General features: G+C 44.3%; 3 protein-coding genes across 43 annotated transcripts in view; 2 read left to right on the plus strand and 1 right to left on the minus strand.

Annotated features, from left to right (window-relative positions):
• The window catches only part of ZNF569 (zinc finger protein 569), a 107,991-nt gene that overhangs the window by 61,194 nt on the left and 29,918 nt on the right, over positions 1–16,879 (minus strand). For 12 of the 35 annotated variants that reach the window (XM_077982416.1, XM_077982411.1, XM_015123591.3 and 9 more), the window contains exons 1-2: positions 11,246–11,398; positions 9,300–9,463 (exon numbers count right to left, since the gene is read on the minus strand). The gene's annotated coding sequence lies outside the window, so the exon portion shown is untranslated. Of the gene's footprint in view, positions 1–9,299; positions 9,464–10,725; positions 11,399–11,506; positions 11,679–13,035; positions 13,238–16,879 lie in introns of those variants that run through there. The other 23 variants (XM_077982419.1, XM_077982417.1, XM_077982412.1 and 20 more) reach the window with 7 other exon arrangements.
• LOC713991 (ribosomal protein, large, P1-like) lies at positions 6,711–7,235 on the plus strand. Of its 2 annotated transcripts, XM_077982620.1 has the most exons (2): positions 6,711–6,909; positions 6,985–7,235. In XM_077982620.1, the coding sequence occupies exons 1-2, from the start codon at positions 6,839–6,841 to the stop codon at positions 7,181–7,183; spliced, it is 270 nt and encodes an 89-aa protein (XP_077838746.1). In that variant the 5' UTR covers positions 6,711–6,838; the 3' UTR covers positions 7,184–7,235. The 2 variants fall into 2 exon arrangements, with proteins under 2 accessions (XP_077838746.1, XP_001106053.1); XM_001106053.5 differs by having other exon boundaries at positions 6,711–7,235.
• ZNF793 (zinc finger protein 793) overlaps positions 11,567–16,879 on the plus strand; it is a 62,264-nt gene continuing 56,951 nt past the window's right edge. Inside the window, exons 1-3 of one of the 6 annotated variants that reach the window (XM_001105834.4) lie at positions 11,567–11,891; positions 13,442–13,522; positions 14,267–14,350. In XM_001105834.4, the coding sequence (XP_001105834.2) occupies positions 11,712–11,891; positions 13,442–13,522; positions 14,267–14,350 (345 nt within the window). In that variant the 5' untranslated portion in view covers positions 11,567–11,711. Of the gene's footprint in view, positions 11,892–13,159; positions 13,619–14,266; positions 14,351–16,879 lie in introns of those variants that run through there. The other 5 variants (XM_077982522.1, XM_028839053.2, XM_077982529.1 and 2 more) reach the window with 5 other exon arrangements.

Below are 16,879 nucleotides of genomic sequence, written 5' to 3' on the forward strand. Positions count from 1 at the left end.
GAAAGGAAGTGCCTCAGAGACGAAATCATGAAGGGTAAGATAAAATCTTTCGGTTCTTTTATTAGCAATTGATCTAAAAGATAAATGTTTTTTGTTAAAGGCTATAATGATAACAGTGTTATTAGGTGATTATAGCTCACGGATAAGTGAAATGAATGAAAGAGACATCACAAGTGACACAACAACGGAGAAGAAGGGGGAACTGGGAATACTGTTGTAAGGTTCCTGCACTACATATGAAGCAGTACAGCATTTTTCAAAAGTGAATTTAGATTAGTTAAAAATACATATTGAAAACTTTAGGGTGACACTAAAAATTTTTAAAAGAAGTATAAATGATAAAGTAAACAGGAGATAAAATGAAATAATATAAAATGCTCAATGAAAACTGTAGTAATCAGACAAAGGAGGAGGGAAGAGAAGAAACCAAACAAAGAAATAAAAAAAGTTTCTATTTGCATAGGAAGCAAATGGAAAACAGCTAGGAAGATGGCAGGTTTTTTTATTTTTTTATTTTTTATTTTTTTGAGACGGAGTCTCACTCTGTTGCCCAGGCTGGAGTGCAGTGGAACAATCTTGGCTCACTGCAGTCTCCGCCTCCTGGGTTCAAGCGATTCTCCTGCCTCAGCCTCAGCTGGGATTACAGGCATGTGCCACCACGCCTGGCTAATTTTTGTATTTTCAGTAGAGACGAGGTTTCGCCAGGTTGGTCTTAAACTCTGGACCTCAGGTGATCTGCCTGCCTCGGCCTCCCAAAGTGCTGGGATTACAGGCATGAGCCACCATGCCCAGCCAATGGTAGATGTTAATCCAACTACAAAAATAATCACACCAAGTATAAATGGTCCAAACACAGCAATTAGAAGACAGATTGTCAGAGTGCATTTAAAAAACAAACAAACAAACAAACAAAACAACCAACTATATATGTCTACAAGAAACCCACTTTAACATTCAGGTTACGAGTAAAGAGATGAAGCTACGCATGGTGGCATGCACCTGCAGTCCAAGCTATTTGCGGGGGCTGAGGCAGGAAGGTTGCTTGAACATAGGAGTTCAAAGCTGCAGTGTGCCATGACTGCATCTGTGAATAGTCACTGCACTCTAGCCTGGGCAGCACAGTGAGACTCTGTCTCAAAAAAAAAAAAAAAGAAAAAAAGTCAAGGGATGAGACTGGTGGCCTATCCTTCCCTAGAAATGAAAAAAACAAACAGGCAAAACCTGTCAGAACCAGACTTTAAGAAACTCTGGGAAATAATTAAAGGTTGCACCCAAGCAAACACTTAACCAGGAGAAAGGTGTGTTAAATGTGGTAGCAGGTCTATGTGGCATTTTAACTAACTTATTCACAATTTACAAAAGTGACAAAAACTCCAAGACAATAGGAATAATTCAAACAAAAGCTGTGTAAGAGCATAGTCAAGAAAATGTATTAAGGTTCACAAAAGTAACCTTAAATAAATACCATAGTTAAAGACAGAAAAAGTCAGCGTGGTAAAGATGCCTATTTTCCCAATAGTATCTATAAAATTTATATAATTTCAATTATAATTACCAAAAAGTTTTTCACTCAGCTTATCAAGCCAAATCCTCAAATTTATTTACGATGAAAAAGCTGGATAAGTAAAACAAAAAAAATTATGGATAGTAAACTAGCATTTTATGCATATTTGCTTACATTAAAAAGTAGAAGGAAAACCAAAAAATTTAACAATTTAAAAACGGTTACTAAAAGGTGGTAGAGACACAAATAGAATAAACACAAGACTTCTCTTTATTTTCTGTATTTGTTTTGTGTACACTTTAATACACCTTGTTTTGTATATCTGACTTTCCAACCATGTAAGTGTTTTACATAATTATAGGACAAAATTAAATTGGATCAAATGTTAAAACAAAAGCTATACCTAAAAACCAGAAGCAGGCTGCTCTGCCTATGGAGTAGCCATTCTTTTATTCCTTTACTTTCTTTTTTTTTTTTTTTTTTTTGAGACGGAGTCTTGCTCTGTCGCCCAGGCTGGAGTGCAGTGGCCGGATCTCAGCTCACTGCAAGCTCCGCCTCCCGGGTTCGGGCCATTCTCCTGTCTCAGCCTCCTGAGTAGCTGGGACTACAGGCGCCCGCCACCTCGCCCGGCTAGTTTTTTGTATTTTTTAGTAGAGACGGGGTTTCACCGTGTTGGCCAGGATGGTCTCGATCTCCTGACCTAGTGATCCGCCCGTCTCGGCCTCCCAAAGTGCTGGGATTACAGGCTTGAGCCACCGCGCCCGGCCTTCCTTTACTTTCTTAATAAACTTGCTTTCAAAAAAAAAAAAAAAAAACCAGAAGCAAAATAAAACAAATGAAACTAATCATGTATCAAGTTTTCAGCTTAACCACATGGAAATTAGTTATAGTTACTTTAAAGCTCAATAATTGGACTGGGCCGGGCGCGGTGGCTCAAGCCTGTAATCCCAGCACTTTGGGAGGCCGAGACGGGTGGATCACGAGGTCGGGAGATCGAGACCATCCTGGCTAACACGGTGAAACCCAGTCTCTACTAAAAAGTACAAAAAACTAGCCGGGCGAGGTGGCGGGCGCCTGTAGTCCCAGCTACTCGGGAGGCTGAGGCAGGAGAATGGCGTGAACCCGGGAGGCGGAGCTTGCAGTGAGCTGAGATTGGGCCACTGCACTCCAGCCTGGGCGACAGAGTGAGACTCCGTCTCAAAAAAAAAAAAAAATAATAATTGGACTGTACTTCTCTAGAGGGATATATCCTAGCAGCAAATAGATCTATAAAGAAATGTTAAAATTATTTACTGTAGGAATATTGTAAGGACTAATAATGTTGCTCTGAAATTGTCTTATTTATACATACATATATAGATATACAGATGGATCATTGAGCAAATAAAAGCTACAAAAATAAAACCAAAGTTAAAACTCTATAATTTAATTTTTTTTTTTTTTTTTTTTTTTTTTTGAGATGGAGTCTCGCTCTGTTGCCCAGGCTGGAGTACAATGGCGCAATCTCAGCTCACTGCAAGCTCCACCTCCTGGGTTCACACCATTCTCCTGCGTCAACCTCCCAAGTAGCTGGGACTACTGGCGCCTGCCACCACGCCCGGCTAATTTTTTGTATTTTTTTTTTAGTAGAGACGGGGTTTCACCGTGTTTGCCAGGATGGTCTTGATCTCCTGACCTCGTGATCCACCCGCCTTGGACTTCCAAAGTGGTGGGATTACAGGCGTGAGCCACCGCACCTGGCTAAAATTTTTAACATTGGAAACAGCAGTATGAACTCATGATGCTCATTTTGTTAAGAATATATTTCCTGTTATAATAGGAATGAACCTTGAAAACATGCTAAGTGAAAGAAGTCAGTCAAAAAAGGTCACATAATATATTATTTCATTTATATGAAATGTGTGGAATAGGCAAATTTATAGAGACAGAAAGATCAGTAGTTGATTAGGTTGGGCAGGACCTAGGGGATGCGTACCATCAATCCCATATGAATACCATGTTTCCTTTAGTGATGAAATGCTCTAAAATTCCATTGTGGTGGTAGTTTCATAACCCCATGAAAAAATATATATACAATTATATATATTATTATTATTAATATTATTATTATTTTGAGACGGAGTCTCACTCTGTCGCCCAGGCTGGAGTGCAGTGGTGTGATCTCGGCTCACTGCAACCTCTGCCTCCCGAGTTCAAGTGATTCTCTTGCCTCAGCCTCCTGAGTAGCTGGGATTACGGGTGCACACCACCACGCCAGACTAATTTTTGTATTTTTAGTAGAATTGGGGTTTCACCATGTTGGTCAGGCTATTCTCGAACTCCTGACCTTGTGACCCGCCCGCCTTGGCCTCCCAAAGTGTTGGGATTACAGGCGTGAGCCACTGCACCTGGCTGAATATATATTTTTAAAAATATTAAACTGTATATTTTAAAAGGGTAAAATGTATTGTTATGAATTATATCTTAATCAAGTTGTTAAAATATATACATATATATCCTAGCTCTGTCCACACACACAAAAACCCTCTAACAACAATAACCATTCCAACAGCAACAAGCACTATAACTGTGGTCTCAAAATACCATTTCCTACTTAAAGCAATCAGGGCACCATACAGAAAATATTGATTTCATGCATAGGGCAGAAAATGTTCAAAATGATCTGGGGATGTCCTATCATATCAGAAACGTAGGACACCATCAAACACTACTGGGGATGTGTTAAAAGGATTCAGAAGCTATCCTGAAACAGTAGCCAAAGATGAGAACATTTAAGCTTGGAAAAGAAAATAAGTGCAGTAATTTAAGACACATCAAATATGCTAAAAATGATGAATATATAATGGTGATAATAATAAAAACAACCCACTAGGAGATGCCAGAGAACCACTTCAATAACTCAAAATCATATAAAGGGAAAGAATCCATTTATTCTGCCTTTTCTGTACAAACTATACCTAAGGGTGAACAAACAGTTGACGAGGAAAATTTTTTCTTTAGGAAAATATTCTAGCTAGTAAACGAAGGAATGACAGAATTAGAATATTGCCATTTTGCAGCCCTTACTGAAATAATGGGTCTAGTTAGTAATCATCCATGTTTTCTAAAACCAATATAGTGGTAAGAAGAACTGTTCTATTTTTAAAACATATGAAAAATATTCTTTTTTTTGAGACAGAGTCTCGCTCTGTGGCCAGGCTGGAGTACAATGGCGTGATCTTGGCTCACTGCAACTTCCACCTCCCAGGTTCAAGCGATTCTCCTGCCTCAGGCTCCGGAGTAGCTGGTACTACAGGTGTGCACCACCATGCCCAGCGAATTTTTGTATTTTCAGTAGAGACAGGGTTTCACCACGTTGGCCAGGATGGTCTCGATCCCTTGACCTCATGATCTGCCCACTTCGGCCTCCCAAAGTGCTGGGATTACAGGCATAAGCCACCGTGCCCGGCCCATCCCTCAATATGTCTCACCTTACTTCCTCTAATATTACAACCCAACAGTCCTTCAACCCTGTCAGGACCTTCCATTCCTTGATTCTACTAATTTTTTACTGTCCTTCACCCTCTTCCTGTCCTCACTTTTCCACTTACGTAGCCTAAAATCCAAAATCAAAACAACAATCAATTATTTTGCCAACTTAAGACTCCTTTTGCCTCTCTCTCACATTATTCCTCTTTGCTTCATGAAACCAACATTCTGGTTAAATCCAAATCTCCCCCTAACCTGTCTGTGGCTGCAAACTATGCGGATGAACACTGCAGGATAAAAAGCGGATGAACACTGCAGGAGAAAAAACACACAGCTATACAGAATAGGCTCACTTTAAATTCATAAATACTAACATTAAGTGGGTCTTTAATGGTGCCTAAAAATCATAATTTCTCTATTTTCTGTCCCAATCTCTGTGATTTTCTTTCCCCTGCTCTTCTCAAACTCTAGCACCAGTCTCACTCTCATCTGAGTCTCTTTCTAGGTACTTCACTATAAAGTTAAAACAATCATAAGAGAAGGTTCACAAGTTCTCACCAACACATCTGCCCATTTACTTGTATCTGTGCCTGAGTACTTCTCCCTTCTCTCCTGTTATTACCATGGTCAAGGTCCAAGCTCAGCCAAACTCTGCCACGAGATCTCATTTGCTCTGGCTACTTAAGGACATTTTTATATTATCTGCTTTCTCTCCTGTATTGTAGTTTCTCTCTCTACTGGATCATTTCAATCAGTATATAAACAGAATGTATACCTCTTAACTCCAGCTACCATGCCATTTCACTTCTTCCATTTAGAAAAAAAAAAAAATCTTCAAGAATTGTCTAGACTTGATATCTCCAATTTTTTCTTTTCCAGTTCTCTCTTTGGCCTAAAATTCCATGGACACTGCTTTCAGGGTCCCTAATAAATGAATTTCATGTTGCCAAATTCCATGTTTCTTTCTCACTCCTCATTTTACGTGGCCTATTGGTAGCACCCGACACAGTTCTTGTTAAAATACATTCTTCCCTTGGTTTCCAGAATATCACACTCACCTAGTGTTCCTTCAACATTTCAAGCTAGTCCCCGTCAGTCTCTTTTGCTAATTCCTCCTTACTTCCCAGAGTTTGTTATGTTAGAGTGACTCAGAGATCAGTCCTTTGTCTCCACCTTTCTCTATCTACCTAACCTCTAAGTGATCTCATTCAGTCTCGTGTTAAATATCATTTATATCCTGATAATTCCCAAATATGTCTCCATCCTAGACCTTAGATCTCTCTTTTGCCTCTCCTTTTGAACTTCATACTTGTATATCCAGTTGCCACCTTGATATCTCCACTTGAATGTCTAATGGGCATCCTCACATTTCACATACTATATTCCAAACTGAAATCTCACTATTTTCCTACATTCCAAGTCAGTTTTTCCTACATTGTTCCCCTTCGCAGTTAATGACACCTCCATTCAAGTTACTCATAAAAACAATATTGTGTCACCTTGTCTCATTCACAATCTGCCTCAGTTTGTCAGCAAATCACGGCAGCTCTACCTTTAAATTATATCTAGTACATGACTACTTCTCACCATTTTTACTACTCTGGTCCAGATCACCAATATCTTTTCCCTAAAGTACTACAATACAATCATATGCTACGTAACATTTCAGCCAACAACAGATCACATATACAACCAGTGGTCCTATAAGATTTTAATGAAGCTAAAAAATTCCTGCCTTTTTTCCTCAGCTGTCGCGAAGGTGCTCGGTCCTTCCGAGAAAGCTAAGGCTGCACTGGAGTGAGGGCCTCACTTCATCCGGCGACTAGCACCACGTCCGGCAGCGCCAGTCCCACACTTGCCTGCGCTATGGCCTCCGTCTCCGAGCTCGCCTGCATCTACTCGGCCCTCATTCTGCACGACGATGAGGTGACCGTCACGGAGGATAAGATCAATGCCCTCATTAAAGCAGCCGGTGTGAATGTTGAACCTTTTTGGCCTGGCTTGTTTGCAAAGGCCCTGGCCAATGTCAACAATGGGAGCCTCATCTGCAATGTAGGGGCTGGTGGACCTGCTCCAGCAGCTGGTGCTGCACCAGCAGGAGGTCCTGCCCCCTCCACTGCTGCTGCTCCAGCTGAGGAGAAGAAAGTGGAAGCAAAGAAAGAAGAATCCGAGGAGTCTGATGATGACATGGGCTTTGGTCTTTTTGAGTAAATCTCTTTTATAATGTGTTCAATAAAAAGCTGAACTTTAAAAAAAAAAAAAATTCCTATCACCTAGTGACGTCATAGCCATCATAACGTCATAGCACAATGCATTACACATGTAACCTAGGTTTATATAAGTACACTCTATGATGTTTGTGGTGATGCTAATGTAAACAAAACACCCCTACTGCACTGCCAGTGGTATAAAAGTATAGCACATACAGTTGTGTATGGTATTAGTATTTGATAATATTATTGATTATTGATCATGCGTATAGTACATAATACTTGAAAATAATAAATGACTGTTACTGCTTTATGTATTTACTATACTATACTTTTTGTTATTTTAAAGTATAATCCTACTTAAAAAAAAAGTGAACTGTAAAATAGCCTCAAGCAGGTCCTTCCAGAGGTATTCCAGAAGACATTATTATCATAGGAGATGATAACAATAACAATGCATGTTTTTTGTTTCCTGCATGTTCCATGCATATTTATTGCCCCTGAAGACCTTCCAGCGGAACAAGATGTGAAGGTGGAAGACAGTGATATTGATGATCCTGACCCTGTGTAAGCCTAGGCTAATGTGTTTGTGTCTTAGTTTTCAGCAAAGGAGTTTCAAAAGTTAAAACGTTTTTAATAGAAAAAAGCTTATAAAGATATAAAGAAAATATTTTTGTACAGCTATACAATATGTTTGTGTTTTAAGCTAAGTATTATTATAAAAGAGTAAAAAAGTTTAAAAAATTTAAAAGTGTATAAAGTAAAAGAGTTACAGTAAGCTAAGGTTAATTTATTACTGAAAAAAGAAAAATGTTTTTATAAATTTAGTGTAGCCTAAGTGTAGGGTTTTTATAAAGTCAACAGTAGTGTACACTAATGTCCTAACCCTTCGTATTCACTCACCACCACACACACACAAAAATATATATATATATATAGCTGTACCAGTTTTAATCTTATTTATTTATTTATTTATTTATTTATTTATTTATTTTTGAGATGGCGTCTCACTCTGTTGCCCAGGATGGAGTACGGTGGCACAATCTCGGCTCAATGTGAGCTCCGCCTCCCGGGTTCAAGTGATTTTCCTGCCTCAGCCTCCCGAGTAGCTGGGACTACAGGAGTGTTCCACCACACCTGGCTAATTTTTTGTATTTTTAGTAGAGATGGGGTTTCACCCTGTTAGGCAGGATGGCCTCGATCTCCTGACCTCGTGATCCGCCCACCTTGACCTCCCAAACTGCTGGGATTACAGGCATGAGCCACCACGCCCGGCCCATTTTTAATCTTTTAGACTGCATTTTCACTGTATCTTTTCTGTGTTTAGATATGTTTAGATACACAGCGTCTTACCATTGTGTTACAGTTGCCTATGGTAGTCAGTACAGTAACATGCTGTACAGGTTTGTGGCCTGAGAATAGGCTATGCCATACAGCCTAGGTTTGCAGGAGGCTATACCATCTAGGTTGTGTAAGTACACTCCAGGATGTTCGTACAAGGACAAAATTGTCTAACCAAGTATTTTTCAGAATGGATACCCATCATTAAGCAACACAACTGTAGTTTCCTAATTGGTCTCTCTGCTTCTTCCCTTGACCTGCCCGCTTTTTCCTCATTTGTCCTCCCATAGGCCATTCTCATCAGAGCTGCCAAAGCTATCTTCTTAAATTGTAAGCAGATAGTATCATTTCCATGCTCAAAAACCGTCCGGCAGCTTCCCATCTCACTCAGAGGAGAAGCCAAAATTAGTACTACGGGCCATAAAGCCCAATCTGATCTGCCCTCCTCCCCTCCACTTACCTTTCTTCTCTTCTCTCCCACTACTCTCCCCTTCAATTACTCTATTTCAGCCACACCAGCCTCTTCACTAACAGGCATGTTGCCACTTCAAAGCCTTTACAACTGCTGTTCCCTCTGCCTGGAATAACTTTCCTCACTTATGCATAAATAGATCCTTTACTTCCTTCATATCTTTATTACTACCTTTTCAGGATGCCTTCCCTGAAGAGCCCATCTAAAACTCAAACTCCCATCTCTAATTCTAAATATCCTCTCACTTCACATTTTTTCTTAGTATTTTTCACCATTTAATATACTTCATATTTAATTTACTTACCTTGTTTATTATCTGGCCCACAAAAATGTAAGTACCATGATAGTAGGGGGGTTGCCTCTTGTTCACTGCTATATCCCAAGCACCTAGGATCGTGCCTGTTACACAGACAGCGTTCAATAAATGATGAGTCTATGAATGAATGAATCCTTAATATATGAAGAACTCTGGAAAAGAAATTTGAAAACAGAACGCTACTTTAGAAAACGTATAATTCACAAAAGATTTTTTAAATGCTTGACTTCAATAAGTAGTCAAACAATTGTTTTATAGTAAATTAATTAATTTATAGCAATGAGGAACAAAGATTACTACTATTTAGAATATCCATTGTTATCAATGGTGTATGAGGATACAGGCAATCTTATGCCAATAATACTACAGATTATTGGAACTTACAGAAGAATAATTGGATAGGCTCAGGGAACCTTTAATAAGAGCATACATTTTGACCTATCAATTCTACTTTTAGGAGCCTGCTCCCCCTCCAAAAAATTTAGAAAAGTACATTAAAACATGTGCCAAATAGTTGCTGATAAACACACAGTTTATAATTTCAATAAGCTAGAGAGAACCAAATCACCCATCAGCAGGGGTAAACATATACCATGAAATACTTTAAAATGATGGCATAATTTGTGATTGTTTAAATGGAAAGATACCAATCATATATTGTTAAATAAGAAAGGTTGGTTACAGAGTTGTATGTATGGTGTGACTGCAATTTTGAAGCCATCATGCACATATATAGAACATATGAACGGATACGTATGTATTCACAAAGGCGGGGGTGAAAAGATGGAAAGTAAATTTTGACAGTAGTTGCATGGCTGGTAGAACTATGAATGATTTTTGTTCTTCGAGCTTTTCTGTATTTTTCTCCACCCCACTCTACTCCCCAAATGAGGTGGAGTAGGGGACGAGGAGAATGAGTTTAGTACGTACACAAAACAATGTAGCTAATACACGAAAATAAAATTAAAAATGAAGTGTTGAGGCTATCGATGTTTCATATAAAAACATATTTCCGGTCGGGCGCGGTGGCTCACGTCTGTAATCCCAGCACTTTGGGAGGCCGAGGCGGGTGGATCACCTGAGGTGAGGAGTTCAAAACCAGCCTGACCCACATGGAGAAACCCTTTCTCTACAAAAAATACAAAATTAGCCAGGCGTGGTGGCACGCGCCTGTAATTCCAGCTACTCGGGAGGCTGAGGCAGGAGAATCGCTTGTACCCGGGTGGCAGAGGTTGTGGTGAGCCGAGATCGCGCCATTGCACTCCAGCAGCTTGTGCAACAAGAGCGAAACTCCGTCTCAAAAACAAAACGAAAACAAACAAAAAGAACTTATTTCCAATGACCATAGCCAAAGACATGCAGCGCTGGCAGAAATGCCAAGTGTCACACATCTACACCCACAAGCACACCCTACCTTGCAAAAACAGTTTTTCATTCATTCAAGATCCCACTGTCACGCATGTTTGCACGCAGGTTCATACTGAAAGATAAAAGGGAAAGCGCCTCCACGAAATCCGCTTACGGACACGCTCCCGGGGCCACACTCAGCCAGACAAACGTCTGGCAAATGACAGTCACTTCACGCCAGACTCTCACAGTCCTTCGCACGCCACTCCCACTGCCTCAGGTAACCACAGGCACAGGCATCGCCCCGCCTGGCGTCCTCTTCCAAAGATTGGGGCACCGGGTCCGCGGGCCCCCACTCCCACCCAGCACAAAGAGTCCGGCGCTCAGAGCTAGCGGTTTCCGGAGGACTCACCACCGAGCCCGCGGACACAGGCCCCGAAACCACACGTAAAGCTGCCGAAGTGGCACAGCCGGCGCGGGCTGGGACAGAGGTGCCCCTGAGGCCGGGGCTGTAGGTGGCTGAGGGCGCCACAAGCCTTGGTCCGTTAGACCAGGGGAGACGTTTCCCAGAGGCCCCCGCGGCTCACCCGGGCGGGACCGGCTTCCCCGTTTGCGCGTCCTGAGAAGCCGTCCACGGCGTTCCAGGGCTCACAGCTCCGCGTAGGGGAGCTCAGCCTACGGTTTTGCCGGAGCGGCCTCCTGCCAGCCCAGCTCTCAGATTGGGAGCGCAACTTGGTACTGAGAAAAATCGAGTCGTTCCGCTGCTTCCTGCCCCGAACTACATTTCCCAGAGGCCTTCGCGGCCCTACTCCCCCCTCTCCCCCTGCAAAAAGGCATTTCCTTCTTACAGTGGGCTGGAGCTGCAGGTTCGCAGGGTCCGTGAAGGAAGCCTGGCTCAGTCTGTTTAGTTCCGTCTTCTCGGGTTTCTACCTGAGACTAGAATACGGCGTAGTGAAGGTGGTGAGAGCTCAAGTGCCCGTGAAGGCCGGGTCAGCTGGAGCCTTAAGGTCCTGGCAGCGGCTAGAACAGGGAGGAGTGACGTTGTGTGACTGTATGTGTGAAACTTCGGCCATGGAATTTGGAGTTTGGGGTTTCCCGGGCGAGAGACCATGTCCAGTGACATCTGAGGTCGTGCGAATATGCGACCTTTTGTGTGACCATGGTCGCGTTTTATATTCTCGTGGCTGTTTGATTCTGACCTTGCATGTATTTGTTCTTTCTGGACTTCTCGAAGTGACAGTGTTACTGGATTTCATGACCCGGGATCGTGAGCGAAAAGTAGTGTGGCCAATCCGCCTGGATTCTAAACAGACTTGGCCTTACTAGCTGTGTCATCTCAGACTAGGTACTTAATTTCTCCATGCCTTTAGTCTTAATATCTTTTTTTTTTTTTTTTTTTTTTTTGAGACAGAGCCTCACTTTGTAACCCATGCTGGAGTGCTGCGGCGCGATGCTGGCTCACTGCTGCCTCGAACTCCCGGGCTCAAGCGATTCTCTGCCTCAGCCTTCCGAGTAACTGGGACTACAATCACGGGACACCCCGCCTGGCTGATTTTTTTTTTTTTTTTTTTTTTTAATTCTTAGAGATGAGGTCTCACTGTTGCCCAGGCTGGTCTCAAACTTCTGAGCTCAAGCGATCCTCCGCCTGGGCCTCACAAAGTGCTGGGGTTACAGGCAAGAGCCGCACAGGGCCGGTCTTAATACCTTTAATAAAGAGATAATAGGCCGGACGTGGTGGCTTACGCCTGTGATCCCAGCACTTTGGGTGGCCAAGGCGGACGGATCATTTGAGGTCTGGCGGTTTTTTCTCTTTTTCTTTCTTTCTTTTCTTTTTTTTAGACGGACTTTTGCTCTGTCGCTCAGGCTGGAGGGCAGTGGCGTGATGTCGGCTCACTGCAACCTCCGCCTCTCCGCCTCCCGGGTTCAGGCAGTTTTCCTGCCTCAGCCTCCTGAGTAGCTGGGACTACAGGCGCGTGCCACCACGCCCGGCTAATTCTTTTGTATTTTTATTAGAGACGGGATTCCACGATGTTGGTCAGGCTGGTCTGGAACTCCTGACCTCGTGATCTGCCCGCCTCGGCCTCCCAAAGTGCTGGGATTTCAGGCGTGAGCCACCGCGCCTGGCCAAGGGTAGCCAGTGGGAGGCTGCCAGGAGTGTAGTACGCTTGCGCAGTTTATCTCCTCGCACCCTCGCCCCCCCCCCAACTTTTTTCGGGTATCCAGCACAATTCTAGGAATTCGCCTCCCACCCATTTTGAGTAGACGCGCCACTAGCGCATTCCCACGCACAAACCTTTTCCCTGCGGCCAACCCGCGGTTCTCAACTCCCCGCCCTGGTTGCTAAGTGGGGTGCACGGAGCGCTTGTGCCTACCATACCAGCCACTGTAGTGTAATGCTGGGTCCCGTCCCTGTGACCCAGCCAGGCTAGGAGCTGCAGGGAATCCGGACTTTCGGGCTCTCTGGAAGGCAGGGGAAGAGGCCAGCGTGGGAGGACCTGGTGGGGAGGGGGCAGTGTTACAAACCCTGCGCGGAGCTGCCCTGTTGCTGCCAGACCCTACGGCGCCGCGACCTTTTCTACTCCGGACTACGTTTCCCAGCTGCCCCCGCGGGAGCTGGGCCCGCGGCCCCTTTGTGTCCTCCGGGGGCCGAGGCAGCTGAGGCGCTTCTTTCCGGGCCCGTAGGGGCTGGGTTCCATCCAACTCAGGGTAGGGGTGTGATCCAAGCGAAGATTCCCCAAGCCTTTGGGGCGGGAACGGGCTCTTCCCCCAGCTCTGTTCTGCAGGTAGGGAGTGGGCTGAGGAGTGGCGTGTGGTTCTCCGGAAGCTCGTCCCAGGCCCTCTGTGTGACTCCGGTGCAAGTGGAGGTTGGTACCGTAGTGCGAGGCTGTCACCGCGTGTGCCTGTCCACGTCCTGTGTGACTGGGTGCGAGGGAGTCAGTGGCACCGTGGAGTGTGAGGCTGTGAGTTGGGGGGGGAGCGGGCGAGTGTTCGCTGCCCCTTGTTGGGCCGATACCCGCGGCCTCTTTGTGACTGGGTTGTGAGACTGTCGCTTGTGATAGATACCCTGGTGTCTGAGCCTTGCCGGTATGGGAAAGGGTGCCCGTGTGAGACAGTCCATACCCATGGCCTCTGACTGTGGCGTGGGTAAGACGGTGGTTGGCACTGTAGTTTTTCAGACTCTGATTATGTGGGGCATTGAATGAGAGACTGTGTGCCACCGAGAGGCTTTTAAAGCCGGCTCAAGTCATATCAATGTGCCACCAAGTTTCAGAATCACTGATTTATTGGAGAGGAGGATTGTGGAGTCAGGTCCTCTTTTATTTGATCTTGGTGCTCTTATTTATTAGTTCTGTGTCTTTATGTGAAAGCTTACATTCCTCTGAGTCTGTATTTGTAAAACCTAGAACATCTGGTGTTAAGCTAAGGAATTGGAAAATGATTTAGGCATGAGTTAAATTGTATGTAAACAAACTCCTAGGTCTCCATTATGTTCTCTATATTGGAGGGAAGGTTGCAAGAGGAGGAAAGAGAATCCTAAAAAGTCTAGACTGGTGATTCTGGATGCTGCAAGAAAAGTCTAGTTTCTCATGTTCTTTTCCCCATCTCAGTTATCTGAGGCCACTGCCATTTCCCAAGAGAAGAGCAAGGAGGGAGAAAGAATGGCTGTTGGGCTTCTTAAAGCCATGTACCAGGTGCGTTGGTGTTTTCTCTATTTCCTGAATACCTGTCTGCTTTTCAGAACAAGCAGATACTAATTTTCCTTCTGCTGAAACGTTTCTGGGTAACCAGTCATATCACTTATCAACACTCTCCACTGGATTCCCATCTTATTCAAGATAAATGCTTAAGTCCTTGTCTTGACCTGCAGGGCCCTGCATAATCTGGTCCCTGACTGTCCCTCTGACTTCATCTAATTTTTCTCACCCTGTCTTTAACTCAGTCACTCAGTTCCAGCAACACTAGCTTCCTTGTAATGTGGTGAGTACATTCTTTCTTATTCTTTTTTTTTTTTTTGAGACATAGTCTCACTCTGTCACCAGGCTGGAGTGGAGCGGCCGCGATATGGGCTCACTGCAACCTCCGCCTCCCGAGTTCAAACAATTCTCCTGCCTCAGCCTCCCGAGTAGCTGGGACTACAGGCACGTGCCACCAGACCCAGCTAATTTTTTGTATTTTTAGTAGAGACAGGGTTTCACCTTGTTGGCCAGGATGGTCTCGAACTCCAGACCTCAGGTGATCTGCCCGCCTCAGCCTCCCAAAGTGCTGGGATTACAGGCATGAGCTACCACACTTGGCCTGGCCAGTGAGTACATTCTTTTTGTTTGTTTGTTTGTTTGTTTTGAGACGGAATCTCTCTCTGTCCCCAGGCTGGAGTGCAGTGGCACGTTCTCGGCTCACTGCAAGCTCCGCCTCCCGGGTTCACACCATTCTTCTGCCTCAGCCTCCCGAGTAGCTGGGAATACAGGCACTCGCCACCATGCCCAGCTAATTTTTTGTATTTTTAGGAGAGATGGGGTTTCACCATGTTAGCCAGGATGGTCTTGTTCTCCTGACCTCGTGATCCGCCCGCCTCAGCCTGTCAAAGTGCTGGGATTACAGGCGTCAGCCACCGTGGCTGGCTGCCAGTAAGTACATTCTTAATGCATGGCCTTGCACTTGCTATTCCCTCTGCCTGGGATACTGTTCCCTCAGATACGGATACAGACCAACTTCCTCACTCTAGTTTCTAACCAAACAACATTCATTCATTCTAATTTTTAGTAAGCACGCATTACCACTGGGTGTCACAGTGCTTAGTCCCTCATCCTGTTCTCTATCTACACTTACTACCTTGGTGATCTCATCCTGTCTCATAGCCTCAAATACCATGTATATGCCAACAACTACCAAACTGTACACAGCCCAGACCTCTCTCTTGAACTCTAGAGTTGTATACCTGACTGCCTACTTAACATCTTCATTTGGTTGCATAAGAGATATCTCAAATGCAAACATCTTACAAATGGAGTGAAACGAACCACTGGCGGTTTTGGAACATGAGTGACATGAACTGATTTTCATTTGGTAGGATCACTCTGGCTGCTACTGAGAATAAACTGAATGGGACAAGGATAGAATTAGGGAACTCAACTAGGAAACTCTTAGGTACTTTCCTAGCTCCACTGATTAAGCTAAAAATCTTCCATCAGGAAATCAGAGACTTCAAAATACATCCAGAATCAGATTACTTTTTTTTTGAGATGGAGTCTCGCTCTGTCAGCCAGGCTGGAGTGTAGTGGCATGATCTCGACTCACTGCAACCCTTGCCTCTCCCTGGTTCAAGCGATTCTCTTGCCTCAGTCTCCTGAGTACAGGCATGCGCCACGACGCCCAGCTAATTTTTGTATTTTTAGTAGCAACAGGGTTTCACCATGTTGGCCAGGATGGTCTCTCTCTCTCTTGACCTTGTGATCCACCTGCCTTGGCCTCCCAAAGACTGGGATTATAGGCGTGAGCCACGGCATCCAGCCCAGAGTACTTTTTAGTATCACCACTGCTTCCATTATGTTCTGAACCATCATCTCTCACCTGTGTTACTGTGGTACTCTCCTAACTTCTCTCTCTACCTCCACTCTTGTTCTCTTTTAGTCTGTTCTCAGTGGAGCAGCCAAAGTGATGCTGTTAATACATAAGTTGTATGAGTTCATTATTTATAGGCAGAGGGTGGGTGGAAATGACAGAGAGCATAGACAACTCTTTCAAAAAGTTTAGCTATGGCCGGGCGCGGTGGCTCAAGCCTGTAATTCCAGCACTTTGGGAGGCCGAGACGGGCGGATCACGAAGTCAGGAGATCGAGACCATCCTGGCTAACACGGTGAAACCCCGTCTCTACTAAAAAATACAAAAAACTAGCCAGGTGAGGTGGCGGGCGCCTGTAGTCCCAGCTACTCGGGAGGCTAAGGCAGGAGAATGGCATCAACCCAGGAGGTGGAGCTTGCAGTGAGCTGAGATCCGGCCACTGCACTCCAGCCTGGGCGACAGAGCAAGACTCCGTCTCAAAAAAAAAAAAAAAAAAAAAAAGTTTAGCTATAAGAGGAGAGAGCCGGACGTGGTGGCTCACTCCTGTAATCCCAGCACTTTGGGAGGCCAAGGCGGGCGGATCACCTGAGGTGAGGGAGTTCGAGACCAGTCAGACCAACATGCGGAAACCCCATCTTTACTAAAAACACAAAAAATTAGCC

This window comes from Macaca mulatta, chromosome 19 (genome assembly GCF_049350105.2).
Source record: "Macaca mulatta isolate MMU2019108-1 chromosome 19, T2T-MMU8v2.0, whole genome shotgun sequence".
NCBI lineage: Eukaryota > Metazoa > Chordata > Mammalia > Primates > Cercopithecidae > Macaca > Macaca mulatta.

Excerpts from the sequence above, each read along its gene's own strand:
- LOC713991 (XM_001106053.5), top strand. The coding sequence starts at position 6,839 with ATGGCCTCCGTCTCCGAGCTCGCCTGCATCTACTCGGCCCTCATTCTG.